The 17,889-nt window shown below is 47.1% G+C and overlaps 1 protein-coding gene across 1 annotated transcript in view; it reads right to left on the bottom strand.

The window, feature by feature from the left end:
• The window catches only part of LOC121008281, a 42,061-nt gene that overhangs the window by 13,860 nt on the left and 10,312 nt on the right, over nt 1-17,889 (bottom strand). The window contains exons 7-15 of the mRNA XM_040440727.1: nt 11,190-11,315; nt 9,890-9,952; nt 8,555-8,677; nt 7,967-8,122; nt 7,006-7,059; nt 6,696-6,913; nt 5,773-5,849; nt 4,991-5,101; nt 1,139-1,219 (exon numbers count right to left, since the gene is read on the bottom strand). Coding sequence (XP_040296661.1) covers nt 1,139-1,219; nt 4,991-5,101; nt 5,773-5,849; nt 6,696-6,913; nt 7,006-7,059; nt 7,967-8,122; nt 8,555-8,677; nt 9,890-9,952; nt 11,190-11,315 — 1,009 coding nt within the window. The remainder of the gene's footprint in view (nt 1-1,138; nt 1,220-4,990; nt 5,102-5,772; nt 5,850-6,695; nt 6,914-7,005; nt 7,060-7,966; nt 8,123-8,554; nt 8,678-9,889; nt 9,953-11,189; nt 11,316-17,889) is intronic.

Here is a 17,889-nt window from a genome sequence, read left to right as displayed (position 1 = left end):
AACAAATACAAGTCATAAAACAAGAGAACAAAAATAATATATACACACATACACATATATATATATATATATACACACACACATATACACACACACACGTAACATGTACGCACAGATTTTATAAATGTTTTAAATATTTTGTTTCCATACTGAGTTTTATTTTTCTACATTATACCATTTTATCAATATGATGCAAATTAGTCTAAAAGTGCCCAGCAGGGCGTTATCAATTGCTCAGAGCCCCACACTGCCTCCTCCAAGAGCCCAAGCCTATCCCTCCCAAGACCCCCAGACCACCTCTTCACTTTGTGCCGCTACCCCCTCCTTGAGATTATAATGCCATCTCCTCTGCTGCAATGTCACAACATCCACCCGCTACGTCAGCTTCTGTGCACTTGAAATTTCGCAAGGTAATGATGTCAGCAACGCAATAGCTGTATATACAGTGAGTCCGATGCCCACTGCAGGTGAGCTAGATATATATATATACACACACACACACACACACACACACACACTCACATATACAAAAGCTTGTTTACTGGGGGTGAGAAACATAAAAAACAAAAAGGCGCGGTTGACAAATGGTTAAAACAGATGACAGATTCCCTTTAAGAGCTAAATTACATTTTTCAGTCACACTGGAAACCCTTTTAGTCCCCATCTGTAGACCCAATATGTAGAGGTTCACCTTCACCTTTGGATTCTCAGGATCATGGATTTCAGTTCCAGTGGTCGGACCCCAGGATTTGGTCAATATGGCTTTGCTGTAAAAAGGGAACCCATTTCAAAAGGGAACCCATCTGCTGTTTTAGTAACTATCGGCATTGCCTATGAACAACTAATTTCTATAGCATGTTTTCTGCTTTGTGCTGCTCCTCTGTTACTCCTCCTAAAAATGTAGGAATAAACCGACTACTGGGTGCTACCGTCACCATGTGTGAAAGGAGAGTGTCCCCTACACTGTCAGCCCGGATAGTGGGTGTGTAAGGACATGCCTTGTCCAAGCTATTGGACGTAGGAGAGCACAATAGACTGAACAATTCAAAGATCTAAGAAAAGATGCCCAAGAATTGTTATTCTGTCAGGAGCGGTGACGAAGCCCTCGCTGAGCGAAAGGAAGCAGAAAAAGACATACTTTATGAAACCGATCCGGCAGAATGACGTTGTATTGCCTCTGGAGCTCGTCCAGGATTGTACACGACATGGTCATCACCATCTGGAGAGAGAGAAACATCCTCACGGTCAGAACAACAGTGATCAGAAGGGAAACACTTTAGCGCAAGTCCAGACACAGAACAGAGGCAGCAGCCACTGCTTTACACGGGAAGCAGAGGTCAGATGGGGAGCTCCGTTTAAGCTTAGCAGGGGTGTAATATACCCCATTACTGAACCTGGGATGAATTAGAAAGTCAAGAGCGCTCACCACTGACCGCTCCGGTCATCAGGAGAAAAGCCGGGTACATCTGTGACCCACCTGGAGTTAGGAAAGGGTTTGACACTTGGAGACTGTAGTTGTGAGTATGTCTGTGTAAGAGGCTTAGGTAGGTCAGAAGTTCTGAAAAAGTTCTTCAAATTAGTTTGAAAAACTAATTGGAAGATTTAATGTACCAAACTGGGCCTTAATCTTCAAGGGGTTGGATCTTCTCAGACACTGATGGCAAATCGCTAGAATATGCCATCAACATCAGATAGGAGCAGGACCCAGAGGTAGAACCGCCACCTATCTTCGAAATGGGGTCCCCCAAGAGGAGATCACACCACGTAGGCGCAGCATGCTCTCCATTTATTGCTAGAGGAGTTCTGAAAATTGAGTGTGCTCAGCTATTTTCTGATACGATTTCCTCTCTTGATCAACTTGCAGGAGAACAGGCCGAACTGGATGGACAGATGTCTTTTTTCGGCCTTATAAACTATGTTACCTATAGTGGTGAATGCAGAGCGCGCTGTGCAATCATGGCCACTGCTCGGTTGATGACTATGGGCAAACTGGGGCTTGGCTATTCTTAGGACTCTCACAGCAGTGAATGCAGGGTGGCTGCGCTTGTTTGGTGCGCTCTTTCTCACTTCGTAGGGCCGCACACTGGAGATAGGAGTGGGTCCCAGAGGTGGAGCCCACATCCGTCTGACATTGACGGCATATCCTAGTGACATGCCATCAATGTCTGAGATGAGCCTTTAATTCGTTCGCTACCAGTGCAAACATTGCGTCTGCTAGCGCGTACAGCGGGCATCATGGCAGGCGGGTATCCGCTGTTTCAAACAGCAGAGACCCGCAGCTAATGACCGCGACTGGCAATAATACCGATTGCGGTCATTAAAGCCTTTAGATGCCATGATCAAGTGAGATCATGGCATCTAAAGGGTAAAAAACAGGGAAGGTTGCGCTTCTGGGCTTCTTACCAGCATCCTCTGTGGTTAATAAGGATGCCAGTAATTGATTTCAATGCGCTGGGTCTCGCTGAAGAGACCCAGGGCATTAAAGCTGCAATTCTTATTTTGGACAGCAGGTGTCAGGCCAACATAAAAAATGAACAATTCTTTCTTTTATATGGTAGAAGTGTATTCTGGTCAGTACGTCTCTTGGAGCGTTTGGTGGCGCAGATTTGGTCAGATCACGCACCAACTTTAATACAAATTAAAGATCATCTAGGCCCATCTGCGCCTACAAGATTATATTATAAATCACCCAGAATATATAAATAAACATAAATCCTCCCTAAAAGAATACTTCGCCAGTAACAACTAATCAGACTGCAACCCCTTTTCAATACGGAACGCACATAAGGCAGTAATGCGTGGAATATTCATCCAAACAACAGCACATATAAATAAACTTAAAAAATGAGAAATCACACGTATTACCCAAGAGTTAAAAAATCTTGAAAACAAAAATAAACAAAAACCTAAACAAATTGATTCTGAAAATATAGGGAAAAAACTCAGATTAGATCTGCAACAGGCTCTCGCCAACCAATACGGAAACATATTACTAGATAACAAAATGAACTTCTATAATCATAATAATAAACCTGGAAAATTTATTGCAAGACAAGCTAAAACAAGAGAAGCCAAACAAAAGGATAGCCTACCTAGTGACAGAAAACAACCAAAAAATAATAAACCCGCAACAGATAGTCGAAAAGTTCAAAGATTACTATTCCTCACTATACAACCTTAAAAAATGAGCCAAACATCATTCAACCAAATATCACTGACATTACAAACTTTCTGAAATCTATCAATTTACCAAAAATAAATGATGAACAACTCCGCTATATTCATACGCCATCCAATAAAACAGAAATCCTAAAATGCTATTAAACAATTAAAACTAGGCAAATCACCAGGACCAGATGGCCTCACTAGTAGATACTATAAAATATTTGCAGAAGAATTAACACCCAATTTAGGCTAGTTTCACACTTGCGGCAGGACTTATCCGACATGCTGTTCACCATGTCGGATCCGTCCTTCGGCTATTTCGCCGTGCCCCCGAGCCGCCGCTCCGTCCTCATTGACTATAATGGGGACGGGGGCGGAGCTCCGGCGCAGCACGGCGAAAGCCGCTAGACTAAAAAACCTGACATGCAGTAATTTTAGTCCGCCGGCTTTCGCCGTGCACCGCCGTGCTGCGCCGGAGCTCCGCCCCCGTCCCCATTATAGTCAATGGGGACGGAGCGGCGGCCCGGGGGCACGGCGAAATAGCCGCAGGACGGATCCGACATGGTGAACAGCATGTCGGATCCGTCCTGCCGCAAGTGTGAAAGTACCCTTAGAAACAATATTTAATTTAGCCGCTGAAATAAAATCCTTCCCAAAAGAAATGTTAACAGCAACAATCATAACCCTACCCAAAGCAGGAAAAGAACCTACTACACCATCTAACTTTCGCCCAATTTCTCTATTAAACACGGACATTAAAATATATGCAAAAATGATAGCAAATAGATTACTTTATATTCTTCCCTTGATAATAAACCAAGACCAAGTAGGTTTTATTAAAAGGAAGACAAACCTTTGACGCCACACGTAGAATAATAAACCTCATACAACATTGTAAAACACTAAATATCCCTTCCTTCTTCCTATCATTAGACGCCGAAAAAGCATTCGACAGGATACACTTGGGGCTATCTAGAATCTGTATTACACAAATTTGGATTAACTGACCACATAAATTCCACCATTATGGCATTATATTCCAATCCCTCAGGAAAAGTCTATTCCTCCGGTTATCTTTCAGAATCTCTCAATATTAGGAACGGTACAAGACAAGGATGCCCCCTCTCTCCTTTAATTTTTGCATTACTAATGGAACCCCTAGCAGAAACAATTCGTATAAACTCACAAATAATAGGTATTAAAATAGGCACAAGAGAACACAAAATTACATTATGCGCTGACGACATAATATTAACAAAATATTTAGTTTCCCTAGGGTGCCCTTTTCATTTTTCTACATTATACCATTTTGAGTGTTGGAATGGAGTCATTAGATTTTCTATTTCTGGAGTTTGCAAGTGTGTGTCACTAAAAGTTTTCCCATTTTTTAAAGGGGTTCTCCAGGAATTACATAAAATTAAAATACTTAAATGTTACTTTATTAAAAAAAATAATCCTTTCATTAGATATAACGGCTCGTTTTGTCTAGGGGGCAATCATTAGGAGAACATGGCCACCGTCCTATTAGTACACACAAAACCTGTCCTAATCACACAGGAGGACAAGTTACTTCACCATAATGCTGCCTCATCCTCCTCTCTGCTTGTCAGGGATTATGGTCCTGAATACAGATGATAACATCTTCTGCTGAATCCCTGTAGGAATGGAGTTCATGGGGAGACATGAAGTACGAAGGAGGTGGGGATGTGGATAATGAGCAGCAGCACGTGTATACAGTCTCTATCACCACAGTCTGTCCTCTAAGTACTTCATGTCACTGGATGGACATTGGGGATTTTCTGATGTCTTACACACCACGACTTACCTGCTTAAACACTAGGTCAGGATCGTACACACACTGTGGCTGCAGCTTTCCTTCATGTGACAACATTTCACTTGTGCACCAGGTTCTGACAAGAGCGCTCCAGCACTTTGGCTACAATACATCAATAACAGCAATGCAAACATGTATATTAAAAGGCAATTCAATATTATAAAGTGACAGACTGCTAGGGTCTCAGAGTTTGGACATGCACTGATAATCGATTGAAGAGTTTGCAACACTGAGACCAGCACTGCATCCCCTTCGCTGTTCTTCCCTGCCCAGCCACCAGTCACGCAGGGAACTACAGCCGTTCCCATTCACTCGAAAGACCGTGCTGCAGTTCCATGCACAGCCAGCAGGCCAAGCGCTGCTTTGTTCTCGGGATCAGTGGGGTCCCAGACGTTGGACCCCCACAAAAGTGATGGCATATCCTAGCAATAATCCTTCAATATGTATCTTAAGCTACATGCAAAAATACTACTATGGAGTGATAATGGTGTTCATTTTGATCATCCTGAAGGAGAGGAGACGGAATGCAGGCTGCCCAGTAAAAGAGGAGATTTGCCTTGGAGATCCAGCCTGCGTGCAGCATGAACACTGGGCAGTCTGTGCTGCATCATCAGTGTGAACTGGGCCCGACTTGCAGCTGGATATATTATTGCTGGTGGTTATCAGCCATTTCAGACTGCGGAGTGTGTGTGCAGGTTGTATACCTACTTCTTTGCACCACATATAACTTCTAGTGAATTGCCGATGGGGCTATGAACACTAAAATCACTCACCTCGTGAAATAGGTGGTCATTACAGAAAAGTATTTTAAGTGCAGTCCGTACCAAAGTCCCCTTCCTCAAAGGCGAACCTAAGAAAATACGTCAAAAGAAACATTAGTAGAGGGCAACAATGCTGCCAGCAATACGAATACAAGGAGTGGGGTCAGGAGTATTTCTGTGTACACACTCCATGTCGTTCATCAAAACGGTCTAACCCGACCCAGCAACAAATTACAGCTCCATTTTCATTTTAGTCGAGCCTCGAGCGGTAGATCTGGCCGCAAAATTGATTTTCTGTAAGGCTCTGTTCCTGGCGTATACATCATACATATCCATAGAGCTCCATTCACACAATGTAAAGTCTCCATTGGCCCCTGTCAAGTTGGCCAACATCTAATTTAAAGAAAAACAGTCGACTTTCCTTTTTTCGATACAGAGGCATCCCACGAAAAAAACAAAACAAAAAAAAAAAACGTATACCGCACAGTAGTAAAAGGGAATGTACATGACACTATGCCTACACTGTAGCATAGGTCCTTGGAAGTAAACATTCGGAAGATTCAGAGGTGATGTGAACAGAGTAAAATGTTACAGGCGTTTGTTGGATTTATACGCAGGCTGTGCACATCAAAGCTCAGATGTCAAGTGATAAAACGTTTGCAGGAAATGAAATATTCCTATCTTTTACAGCGACGTGTGCTTGTTTACACATGTACAGATTTCTAGGATTGCTTTGAAAATTACTGCACAGCCACTAGGGGCGCCACACTGCATCCACAAAAACCTTCTATATGCTAGGCATCTTCATTACGGGGGGGGGGGGGGGGGGGGGGGGGGGGGGGTCATTACAAGGTCTGCAAGGCGAGGTTGTCAGTCACCTCTGGATGTAAGCACCAGGAATAGATAATGGACTCAGCTAGCTTTAAATCACTCACTTTTTATCGGGACCCAGACATCTGACATTACAAGCTCATTTCCAGGGGGGCAACTCCTTGTTCGCAGCATGAGGAGGTGAAACTCGAAGAGTTGGGGAGTAAAGAACTTGCAGTAGTTGCCCTCAATCCGCTTCGTTACCATGAGAGTATTGGCGGCTAAAAAGAAGTCTCCGTATTTACACGTGTAAAAACACAATTTCTGCTTCAGGATCTTCAGGCTGCAATATGGAGGGGAGCAGTTTAGAGAAAAGTGGAATATGGATGACACTCCGAAGAACTTGGTGACGCCAGACGTGAGGGCGAGATTTACCTGGTGTATTCGGGGCACCGCACGGCATTCAGGTAGCGCACCAACTGCCTGTAACTAGAGGTAAGAAAAGTTGGGTGATTTATCGGCCAGGACTCGAGTCTGTGCAGAATAAGTCATATAGTTTATATTAAAGCTGATGCAATATGAGCGAGGGTTCCCACTGTGATAATTAAAGGGCTTATCTGGTTATTTAATATTTAGGGCATAGCCTTAGGCTAGACCAGCAGTTTTAGATGTGTGGGGACTGGTCTCTCCCACCGAGCAGCTGTTAGAAGGGGCCATGGAGCTCACAGAGCTTCTTCTTGGTTTTTGCAGTGGATATTCCTGGTATCACAGCTCAATGCACCTGCATTAGATGAAGCTTTAGTGAAAAGTAATACCAGGCACAGCCACTACTAAATGCAAGCAGTGTATTATGGACAATCACAATACATTAGTAAGTGCCTTGTATTCACTTTCTCTACGTGATGAATGCCACTTGCTAGAGCGAGGCAACCCCTTTAAGAGCAGATGATCAGTTTTAAAGAACTATATAAACCCTGTAAGCATGAGCCCATGGGAATGAATGGATCATCAGTGTAATGCATAGACCAGCAGACGGGTGCAGGCAGGTGGGGGTCCTTAGATCAGAGGACTTCCATCTAATACATTAATATGATGAAATATGTACAGTAGTTGTTCAAAGAAGACAACTCAGACCAATTATAACTGCTGATCCATCAGAGATGACGCATTTCAGAATACAGCCCCTCGGGATGATCAGCTCCTTGCACCCCGCAGGGAAAATGTAACGATACATAACAGCAATTGAAGTGCAATACACTGTAGGCTCGAGCATGCCAAAACAGAAGCCATTCTGTGCCCTGGCTCGTAGAGGGGGGTACTGAGCGGGGACCCCCTCTATCAACTCCAAATGTTTTAAAAAGGCATTCGAACAGGCGCTGCCTTCGCGAGTACAAACCTCTTCTCGTCTTCAAGCTTCTTCACCCTGGACTGGACCACGGGCATTGGTTCCCACAGGCATTCCTTCTTGCCTTTGTTTGTACGGGTCCCTGTCAGGTTCTGACCGGCCAACACAGACGTCAGTAACCAGTTGTCCCATCGGATGACGTTCAGGCTGGTGGAAAATACATTTTCACATCAGCAGCAGAAGACACAAACTAAAACTACATGCAAGTAAAAGAAACTGAATTACAAATAAGGCTAGAGACATTCAGAAAGAAAAACAGGATTTAAAAAAATAAATAAAAATAATCTCTAAAGAAGTTCTGTACAATTTGTGTGCAGCACATGTAGCTCTGCTGTATCTTGTGGACGGGGCGGAGGCACGTATCCCATCCCCTCTATTACTACCTGCACGTTAACAGCAAAAAGCAATGAGTTTTCTGATGCCACATGTTTACCGTTAAATGCACACAGCCAAAGAGACTCATGTGCCAATGACACCGGTAGTGTGCCACGTGCTCACCGGCAGCCGAAAACCACACGGCAATCTCAGTGAGGTTTCATCTCTACGGGCCGTATCTAGCGCACAAAGAGACAGGCTTACCTGGATGTGAAACTGTATAAGTGTGGGGGGAGCGGAAGAGACTGGAAGAAGCTGACAAACTTGTCATAGAGAGTCTTTGGGTAATCATTCAAGACCAGCAGCCTTTGTAGAGTGGTCACAATTCTAAAAAGACACAATGGAGATTCCATTCAGAGCATTACTGGGCACATCGACAATACGCAACTGCGCCAGCCAATCGGTGGCCTCAGTTGTGCGTAAGAGGATAACCATTTGATGCAGCCGACACATCCTGGCTGATCGCTACTTTATTTCAGGTGGGTCCCGTGTTATTAGCTTTCTTCCTGAAACTGGACAACCCCTTAAATCTTTACGTACTTTTTGGCAGCAAAAACGAAAAAAATATATATATAATTATTCCGCCACTTTTTTTATGCTTTTAAAATTATTCTCTAAATAATGTTATTGTACGTGTGGTTACAATTATAGCATTAGCAAAAATGTATATTTTATGCTTCAATTTCTCATGGGAGGAAAAAGTGCTTTTACATCACTCCACCCCCAAGAAAAATTTAATTGATCATTTATATGTACGCCAAAATGGTTGTAAAAAAAAAAAAAAAAAAAAACAACATGCCTACACATTGCTACATAGGTGGAAAGATGAAGAAAAAAAAAAGAGTTATGGTTCCTGGGATGCATGTATAATGTAGGCCAGGACATTATACCGACTCTCAGGGGGACAGAATCCTGCGCTTAGCATGGCGTGTGCAAGTTTTCTGCAGTACAGAGTTTGATAAATGTCCCCCCCCCCCATCATTTTCTTGTGCCTTTTAAGTTTTTTTTTTTTCAGGTTAGATGACAGGGTTTTATTTTAATATTCTTTTAATTGTAGTTTTCAATTATAATCAGAATATATTTTTTTTTTTACAAGCTTTTGTAGTGTTAAAGTCCTATGTTCTTTTTTGTAGAATACATACAGTATGTATATAAATAAGAGGTATAAAATATAAGTCATAAAACAAAAAAATAGGTCTTTTTTTTTTCCAGTAGTGTTATTTCCATGTTATATTATTGTATTTATACTTATTATGTTTAATTCAGCATATTGAAGCAATGGTGCTTGTCAGACTCATCTCCTCTATGGGGGGTTGGGGTGTGTGTGCAAATCTACTGGGAAAAAAGCCAAACACCAATTAAAAAAGCAGATGTTTTTACTGCCATTTTTTCCCCCAGAGCAAATATCAGTGTGTAAATGAAGCCTAATACAGACACAGCTATAAAATTACCCAACAAAGTCCATCAAAATGAACACGGTTAGAAGCCTTTGGGCCTTAAACAAGCTGTAATAAACACATACACTCTCATCATACTTACCTACTCATCAAGTTGGCAGATGACGCTTTAATATTTGCAAGTGGATCATTCAAGGTAACCAGACTATGAATGAGGAAGGAGAATGACATGTTAATAGACAGCAGGACACAATGACAGAAAAACATGAAGAGCTTTCCTGACCCACAGATGAAGAGACACCTGCTTATCCTTAGGGTCCATTCACACGTCCGCAAAATAGGTCCGCATCCGTTTCGCAATTTTGCGGAACGGGTGCAGACCCATTCATTTACAATGGGGCCGTAATGTGCTGTCCGCATCCGCAGATCCGCATCTGCAGAACCGCATCCACAGATCCATTAAAAAAAAAAAATAGAACATGTCCTATTCTTGTGCACAATTACGGACAAGATTAGGCATTTCCTATTATGTGCGGTCCGCAAATTGCAGAATGCACATTGCCGGAGTCCGTGTTTTGGGGATCCGCAAAACACTTACAGATGTGTGAATGGACCTGTAGGAACACATTAGCTCCATACAAATTATTATTATTAGGTTCACACATTGCAGATATGCTGCACATTTTCTGTCTGGATTTACGGATGGAAAATTTGCAACAGAGCAGCAAAGTGACCAATCTCATCGACACTGCAGGGAAAAAAGAAATCTGTGGTGTAGATTTTAAATACACAGTACAGCAATTCTTCATCCCCCCCACTCGAAGAGGAGATCTAGAATACTAAGAGTCTGGCAGCTCTTAAAAGGGTTTTCCGACATTTTTATATGATGGGTTATCCTCAGGATAGGTCATCGGTATCTGATTGGTGGGGGTCCGACACCCAGTTGTTTTGAGAAGGCACCGTGAGCGACGCTGCCTTCTCATAGCATTCCGAGCACAGTGATGTACATTGTATAGTGGCCGTGCTTGGTATTGCACTTAGCCCCATTCACTTGAATGAGACTGATCTGCACCTAGGCCATGTGAACTTTGAATGTGCCGTCACTGGCCTGGGAAAAGCAGAGAGAAGGCCACGGTGCTCACAGGAACACCGATGCTTTCTCAAGCAGCTGATTGGCGGGGGTCCCAGGTGTCAGACCTCCACTGATCAGATACTGATGACCTATCCTGAGGATAGATCATCAGTATAAAAATGTCAGAATACCCCTTTAAACATGGACTTGTGGGAATGGGTGATGTATGGGCAAAAACCATCTTCAGACCCCAGGGGCAAAGAAAATAGATACCTCGGCAAATGAAACCCATGTAGTGCAATGACCAATCATATCAACCAGATAACATGACAGCTTTCTGCAAATCCTCATGGTAACAGGCAGCACTTACTTCGCTAGTGCCTTATGAAATACCAGCTCTCTGGCTGTGCCAAGTAACATCACTGCCGCGGCCTTAGGCCTCTCCTCATTGACTTGGTTTAAATTATCAGTCACCGTCTTATGAACTTCAGAGTAACTGTAAAGGAAGCAAGAAACAGACGAGGCAGCGGTGAAGTCACTGATCAAAATAGTCACCATCGCTGTGCCACAAGGTGGCGCCATAACACCACATAATACCAGCTATACGGCTCCAGGGACCGGCGGCGTACAGAAATGTGGAGTCAAACATAGCATGACGCCACTTCCACAGGAGCAGTCACAGATCCTCTCTCTCAGATAACAAACCTTGACACGGATTTTGTTTTAAAGGCTTGCGACGTTCAGTGAATTAACCCTTTGAGGATTGGTCAGTTTTTTGGCCTTCCCTGTCGCATTTCAAGAGCCACAAACGGAGGGCTTGTGTGCTGCAGGAAAAGTGTTTTCAATGACGCCATTCAAAATGTCTGTAGACCCTTTGATTATTTTAGCACAAGGAGCAACATAACAAAATGTGAAAAACAATAAAAATAAAGTTTAACCCCCCCCCCCCTTCCCCCATCAATCTGAACTCAGTACCCCATAATGAGAAAAGGAAAATAGAGTTTTAGAAAGGTGTGCACATTTATTAAAATTGCTATGACACATGACATTTGGCTCTGGATCATCTCTGAGATGTTTCTACACCTTGTTTGGGCTCGCATGTGGTAAATTCAGCTGGCTGGACAAGGGCCCTGTCAATATAAGATCTCACAACTGCAGATCAGAGCAAAAACCAGCAATGATGAGGAAAGAACTGCCTGTAGAGCTCAGAGACAGGAGTGTGTGGAGGCACAGATCTGGAGAAGGGAACAAAAACATTTCTGCTGCACTGAAAGTTCCCAGGAGCACAGTGGCTTCCATAATTCTTAAATGGAAGACACTTGGAACAACCAGGACTCTTCCTAGCGCTGCCGCCCCACCAAAGTAGGTAATCAGGAGGAAGGGCCTTGGTAAGAGAGGTGAGCAAGAACACAATGGTCACCCTGGCTGAGCTCCAAATATTCTGTGTGCAGATGGGAGAAACTTACAGTGGGAGGGGACGGCAGACAGCTCAGCCAGCAGATTGGGCAGTGCAGGGTGGGTGTGACCAGCAGATCGGTCAGTGCAGGGGGCGTGGCTTGTCGCTCCAACCAGCACAGCCTTCAGGGTAACGTTCCGTGCACCAAAAGCCATCAGAGCAGGGACAGAAGCCGACATCACAGGTCATGTGACCCTCAGTGAAATATGAGAAAGGGGCCACTGCAGATGAAGTGAATTGAAAAACCCCTTACATTTGCTTAGTTAGAAACATACAAAGAACAAAAAATAAATAAACTTGGAAAACCCCTTTAATGAAAACCTGATCCAGAGCGCTCCTCACTTTTGTGATTAATAGGGGTCTCAGCATCCAAATTTTCATCAATCAAAACAAAATCTGATACAGTGATTAGGTACTCTTTAATGCCAGTGTTTGCCCACTTCTGTCACACATTGGTACACGCTGTAAACCAAAGCAATATTGCCTGCGAGTAGCACATAAAGGCAAGCTGTGCGTTTAACTCCCGAGTCAAAAGGTGAAGGTGCTGGAAGTTAGTCCAAATCACAACATACAATTACCTTGTGGTGAGGAAGGGGTTAAAAGCCCATCAATTAAGGCTACTTTCACACTTGCGGCATAGTGATCCGGCAAAACATATGCCAACTGATTGCATTTTAAGACGGATCAGGATCCTGATCCGTCTTACAAATGCATCGCAAGAACGGATCCGTCTGTCATACGCACAAACGGATCAGTTTAGATTTTTTTTTTCACTTTTTTTTTTGGTCTGCGCACGGATTCGGCATTCCGGTATTTTGAATGCCGGATCTGGCACTAATACATTCCTATGGCAAGTGTTCAGTTTTTTTGGCCGGAGATAATACTGTAGTATGCTGCGGTATTATCTCCGTCCTGATCAGTCAAAAAGACTGAACTGAAGACATCCCGATGCATCCTGAACGGATTACTCTCCATTCAGAATGCATTAGGATAAAACTGATCAGTTCTTTTCCGGTATACAGTCGTGGCCAAAAGTTATGAGAATGACACAAATATTAGTTTTCACAAAGTTTGCTGCTAAACTGCTTTTAGATCTTTGTTTCAGTTGTTTCTGTGATGTAGTGAAAAGGAGACTTTTGTATTACTTACCAGTAAAGTCTCTTTCTCGCTCTTCCTTGGGGGACACAGGAAACCATGGGTATAGCTCTGCTCCCTAGGAGGCGTGACACTAAGTGAAAGCTGTAAGCCCCTCCTCCATCAGCTATACCCCTCAGCCTGGAGAAGAGACTGCCAGTTGCGTGTCCAAGTAGTGAAAGATAACCACCAACCGGAAAAAAGAACTGTCGAGCCCCAACGGGGGCAACCAAGCCGGAACCACAACTGTAACCCAAATGAAGGGCGGGTGCTGTGTCCCCCAAGGAAGAGCGAGAAAGAGACTTTACTGGTAAGTAATACAAAAGTCTCCTTTTCTCGCCCATATTCCTTGGGGGACACAGGAAACCATGGGACGTTCCAGAGCAGTCCCAGAAGGGAGGGACCAGAACAAACTAGACCAACACCAGAGGCATCAATCAACTGCCGCCTGCAACACCAGACGGCCTAAAGCAGCGTCAGCCGACGCATGAGTATGCACCCTGTAGAACTTGGTGAAGGTGTGCAAGGAGGACCAAGTGGCCGCCTTGCAAATCTGCTCCGTAGAAGCCCGATTCCTCTGAGCCCAGGAAGCCCCGACCGCTCTAGTGGAGTGAGCGGTAACACCAAGGGGCGGAACCTTGCCCTTGGCGAGATAAGACTCAGTAACAGCCATCTTGACAAAACGGGCGATAGCAACTTTGGATGCCGCCATCCCTCTGCGCGACCCCTCCGGAACCACAAAGAGCGAGTCAGTACGCCTGAAAGAGCTGGTTACCTCCAGGTAAACCTTGAGCGCCCTGACAACGTCCAGGCGATGAAGCTCCCTCTCCCGCGGGTGGGAAGGGGAAGGACACAAAGAGGGGAGAACGATGTCCTCGTTCAGATGAAAGGCGGAGACCACCTTAGGAAGGAAGGAAGGGACCGGACGAAGAACCACCTTGTCCTGGTGGAACACTAGGAAAGGTTCCAGACAGGAGAGTGCAGCCAATTCGGACACCCTCCGAAGAGAGGTGACGGCTACAAGGAAAATAACCTTGCAGGACAGAAGTCGCAAGGAAACCGTCCGCAGGGGCTCGAAAGGGGAAGCCTGGAGCGCTGAGAGAACCAGGTTCAGGTCCCAGGGCGGTACCGGAGGACGGTACGGGGGAACCGCGTGAGCCACACCCTGAAGGAAGGTCTTGACAGGACCAAGGGGGGCCAGTGGGCGCTGAAACAAAATGGACAGCGCAGACACCTGACCCTTCAAAGAACTAAGGGCCAGCCCTTGGGCCAGTCCGCTCTGCAGGAAGGACAAAACGGTGGGGAGAGAAAAGCGGAGCGGAGGAATCCCCAGATCGGCACAGAACCCCAAAAAGGTCCTCCAGGTCCTATAATAGATCCTAGAAGAGGACGGCTTACGGGCGCGGATCATGGTGCGGACGACGTCCGCAGAAAAACCCCTACGCGTCAGGACGGTGGTCTCAACAACCACGCCGTCAAACGTAGGGACCCTAAACGCGGGTGGAAGATCGGTCCCTGAGAGAGAAGATCTTCCCTGGCGGGCAGCGGCCAGGGCGCGTCTGCCAGGAGCAGCATGAGGTCGGCATACCAAGACCGGCGGGGCCAGTCCGGAGCGACCAGAATCACCGAGACGCCTTCCGCCGCTATCTTCCGAAGGACCTTGGGCAGGAGAGGGATGGGAGGGAATATGTATGGGCGCGCGAAGCCTCGCCAAGGAAGAACGAGGGCGTCGGCTCCGCAGGCTCCCGGATCCCTGGCCCTGGACAGATATGCGGGGACCTTGTGATTGAATTTTGAGGCCATGAGGTCCACGTCCGGTATGCCCCAACGAAGGCAAATGGCCTCGAACACCTCCGGGTGAAGAGACCACTCGCCGGGGTCGACGGTGGTGCGACTGAGGAAGTCCGCCGCCCAATTGTCCACCCCTGGAATAAAAATTGCAGATAGGGCCGGGACGTGGGCTTCCGCCCAACGGAGAATGCTGGTGACCTCCCGCATTGCTGCAACGCTGCGAGTGCCCCCCTGGTGGTTTATGTACGCCACGGCCGTGGCGTTGTCCGATTGCACACGAACTGGATGACCCTTCAGCAGATGAGTCCAGTGTCGCAGAGACAGAAGGGCCGCTCTCAGCTCCAGGACATTGATCGAGAGTTTGGACTCCGATGGAGACCAAATGCCCTGGACGGATCGGGGAGGAAACACGCCTCCCCAGCCCAAGAGACTGGCATCGGTTGTAACCACCAACCAGTTGATCGGCAGAAAGGACCTGCCCAGAAGAGGGGACTGCAACCACCAGCGGAGAGATGACCGTACCGGAGGCGATAGATGGAAGGGATGATCCAGAGACTCCGGCGATTTGTCCCAGGAGGAGAGGATCGCCCGTTGGAGAGGGCGGGAGTGAAACTGCGCAAATGGGATTGCCTCGAAGCAGGCAACCATCTGCCCCAAGACCCGCATGCAGAAGCGGAAGGACGGTCGACGGTGGAGAAGGAGACCCTGAATCGCCCGACGGAGGGTCAGACGTTTTTCCGAGGGAAGACGTACCTCCGCCGCTTCCGTGTCTAAAAGCATTCCCAGGAAGACCAGTTGTCTGGCGGGAGGAAGGGAGGACTTGGGGAAGTTGATGACCCAACCGAATCTCGCCAGAGTCTCTAGAGTGAGATCCACGCTGGCAACCGCTTGGGAAAGGGACGGAGCCTTGATGAGGATATCGTCCAAGTACGGTAGCAGAAAAACACCCCTGGAACGGAGTAAGGCCAAAACCGGGGCCAGGACCTTGGTGAACACCCGGGGGGCTGTTGCCAGCCCAAAGGGAAGGGCGACAAACTGGAAGTGGAGGTCCCCCACGGCGAATCGGAGGAAGCGATGGTGACACCGGGCTACCGGAACATGGAGGTAGGCATCCTGTATATCGATGGAAGACATGAAATCTCCCTGCTCCAGGGAAGCCACCGCGGAACGGAGGGACTCCATCCGAAACCGTCGAAGGAAGAGAAAACGGTTGAGCTTTTTGAGGTCCAAAATGGGCCGCACCGAACCTCCCTTCTTGGGAACAACAAAGAGGTTCGAATAGAACCCTTGGAACCTTTCCTCTAGAGGAACGGGGGTAATCACCCCTCTGTCCAGTAAGGCTTGAACAGCCGCGGAGAACGCAGCCGCGCTTTTCGGGTCCCGCGGGGGGCGGGAGCGAAAGAACCGATCTGGAGGGAAAGACGCAAATTCGATTTTGTATCCTGAGGACACAATTTCGAGAGCCCAGGCGTCGGAGATGTGAGCCATCCAGATGTCCCTGAAAAGGAGGAGCCGGCCCCCCACCCGGGTGGGTGGGGGCGCGCCTTCAGGCAGAGGATTGCTTTGCTGCGGGTGTGCGGGCAGCCTGCGGCCTGCGCCAGGAGGGCTGTGCCCGAAAAAACGGCTTCCTACGTTTATCCTGGGGAGGGGCCGAAGCGGCAGCTGCGGGGGGAGCCCCAGAGGTCCTGCGGGAGGACCGAAAACGAGACGCACCGGGGCGTCCGCGGGGGGCGCCCCTGGCTTGGGGTTGAGGGAGATGGGTGCTTTTACCACCCGTGGCCTCCGAAATAAGCTCGTCTAGGCGGACCCCGAAAAGGCGGGAACCCGCAAACGGTAGCCCCGCCAAGGAACGTTTGGAGGCAGCGTCCGCTTTCCAAACTTTCAGCCAGAGCTCCCTCCTGACGGAAACCGCCAGGGCGGAGGAGCGTGCAATAAGGGCTCCCGCATCAAGGGAGGCCTCACAAACAAAATTCCCGGCCCGAATAATAAGCTGGGCCAAGGAACGTAGGTCCTGGATGGGGACGTCCGAGTCCAACTCCTGTTCCAGCTGCGCACCCCAAGCAGAGATTGCTTTACCTGCCCAAGCAGAGGCAAAAACCGGTCTGAGAGCAGAACCGGAGGCAGCAAAAATGCCCTTGGAAAGGGTCTCCATGCGACGGTCCTCCGCTGACTGAAGAGAGGACCCGTCGGGAACAGGGATGGCCGTGTTTTTTGACAGACGGGCCACAGGGGGGTCCACCTTGGGTGGGGACGACCAGGTGGCCACGACATCGGCTGGAAATGGATAGCAAATGTCCAGCTTCTTGGGATTGACAAAACGGGCGTCCGGGCGAGCCCAAGCCTTAGACACCACGGAGGAGAAATCAGAGTGGATTGGAAAGACTTTTGAGGCCTGCCTGGGTCTGATAAAGGAGACGCTAGCTGCGTCAGAGCTAGGGGGGTCATCCTGCACCTTAAAGGTGTCACGAATATCCGAGATGAGTTGACTCATCGCTGAGGCTAGCTTGGACGGCAGGGCCGAGTCCATTTCCAAATCTGAAACCACCAATTCACCTTCAGAGAGCGAATCCTTTGGAGAGGAGAGGCTCGTCTGGGTGCGCACGCGTGGCGGGGAGAGGGAGGCATCCGAGGAGGAGGCTCGCTCTACTCTAAGACGCTTCTGAGAGTGCCTAGCTCGGGAGGGGTCACT

Source organism: Bufo bufo, chromosome 7 (genome assembly GCF_905171765.1).
Source record: "Bufo bufo chromosome 7, aBufBuf1.1, whole genome shotgun sequence".
NCBI lineage: Eukaryota > Metazoa > Chordata > Amphibia > Anura > Bufonidae > Bufo > Bufo bufo.
This window is presented reverse-complemented; position numbering and strand designations above follow the sequence as displayed.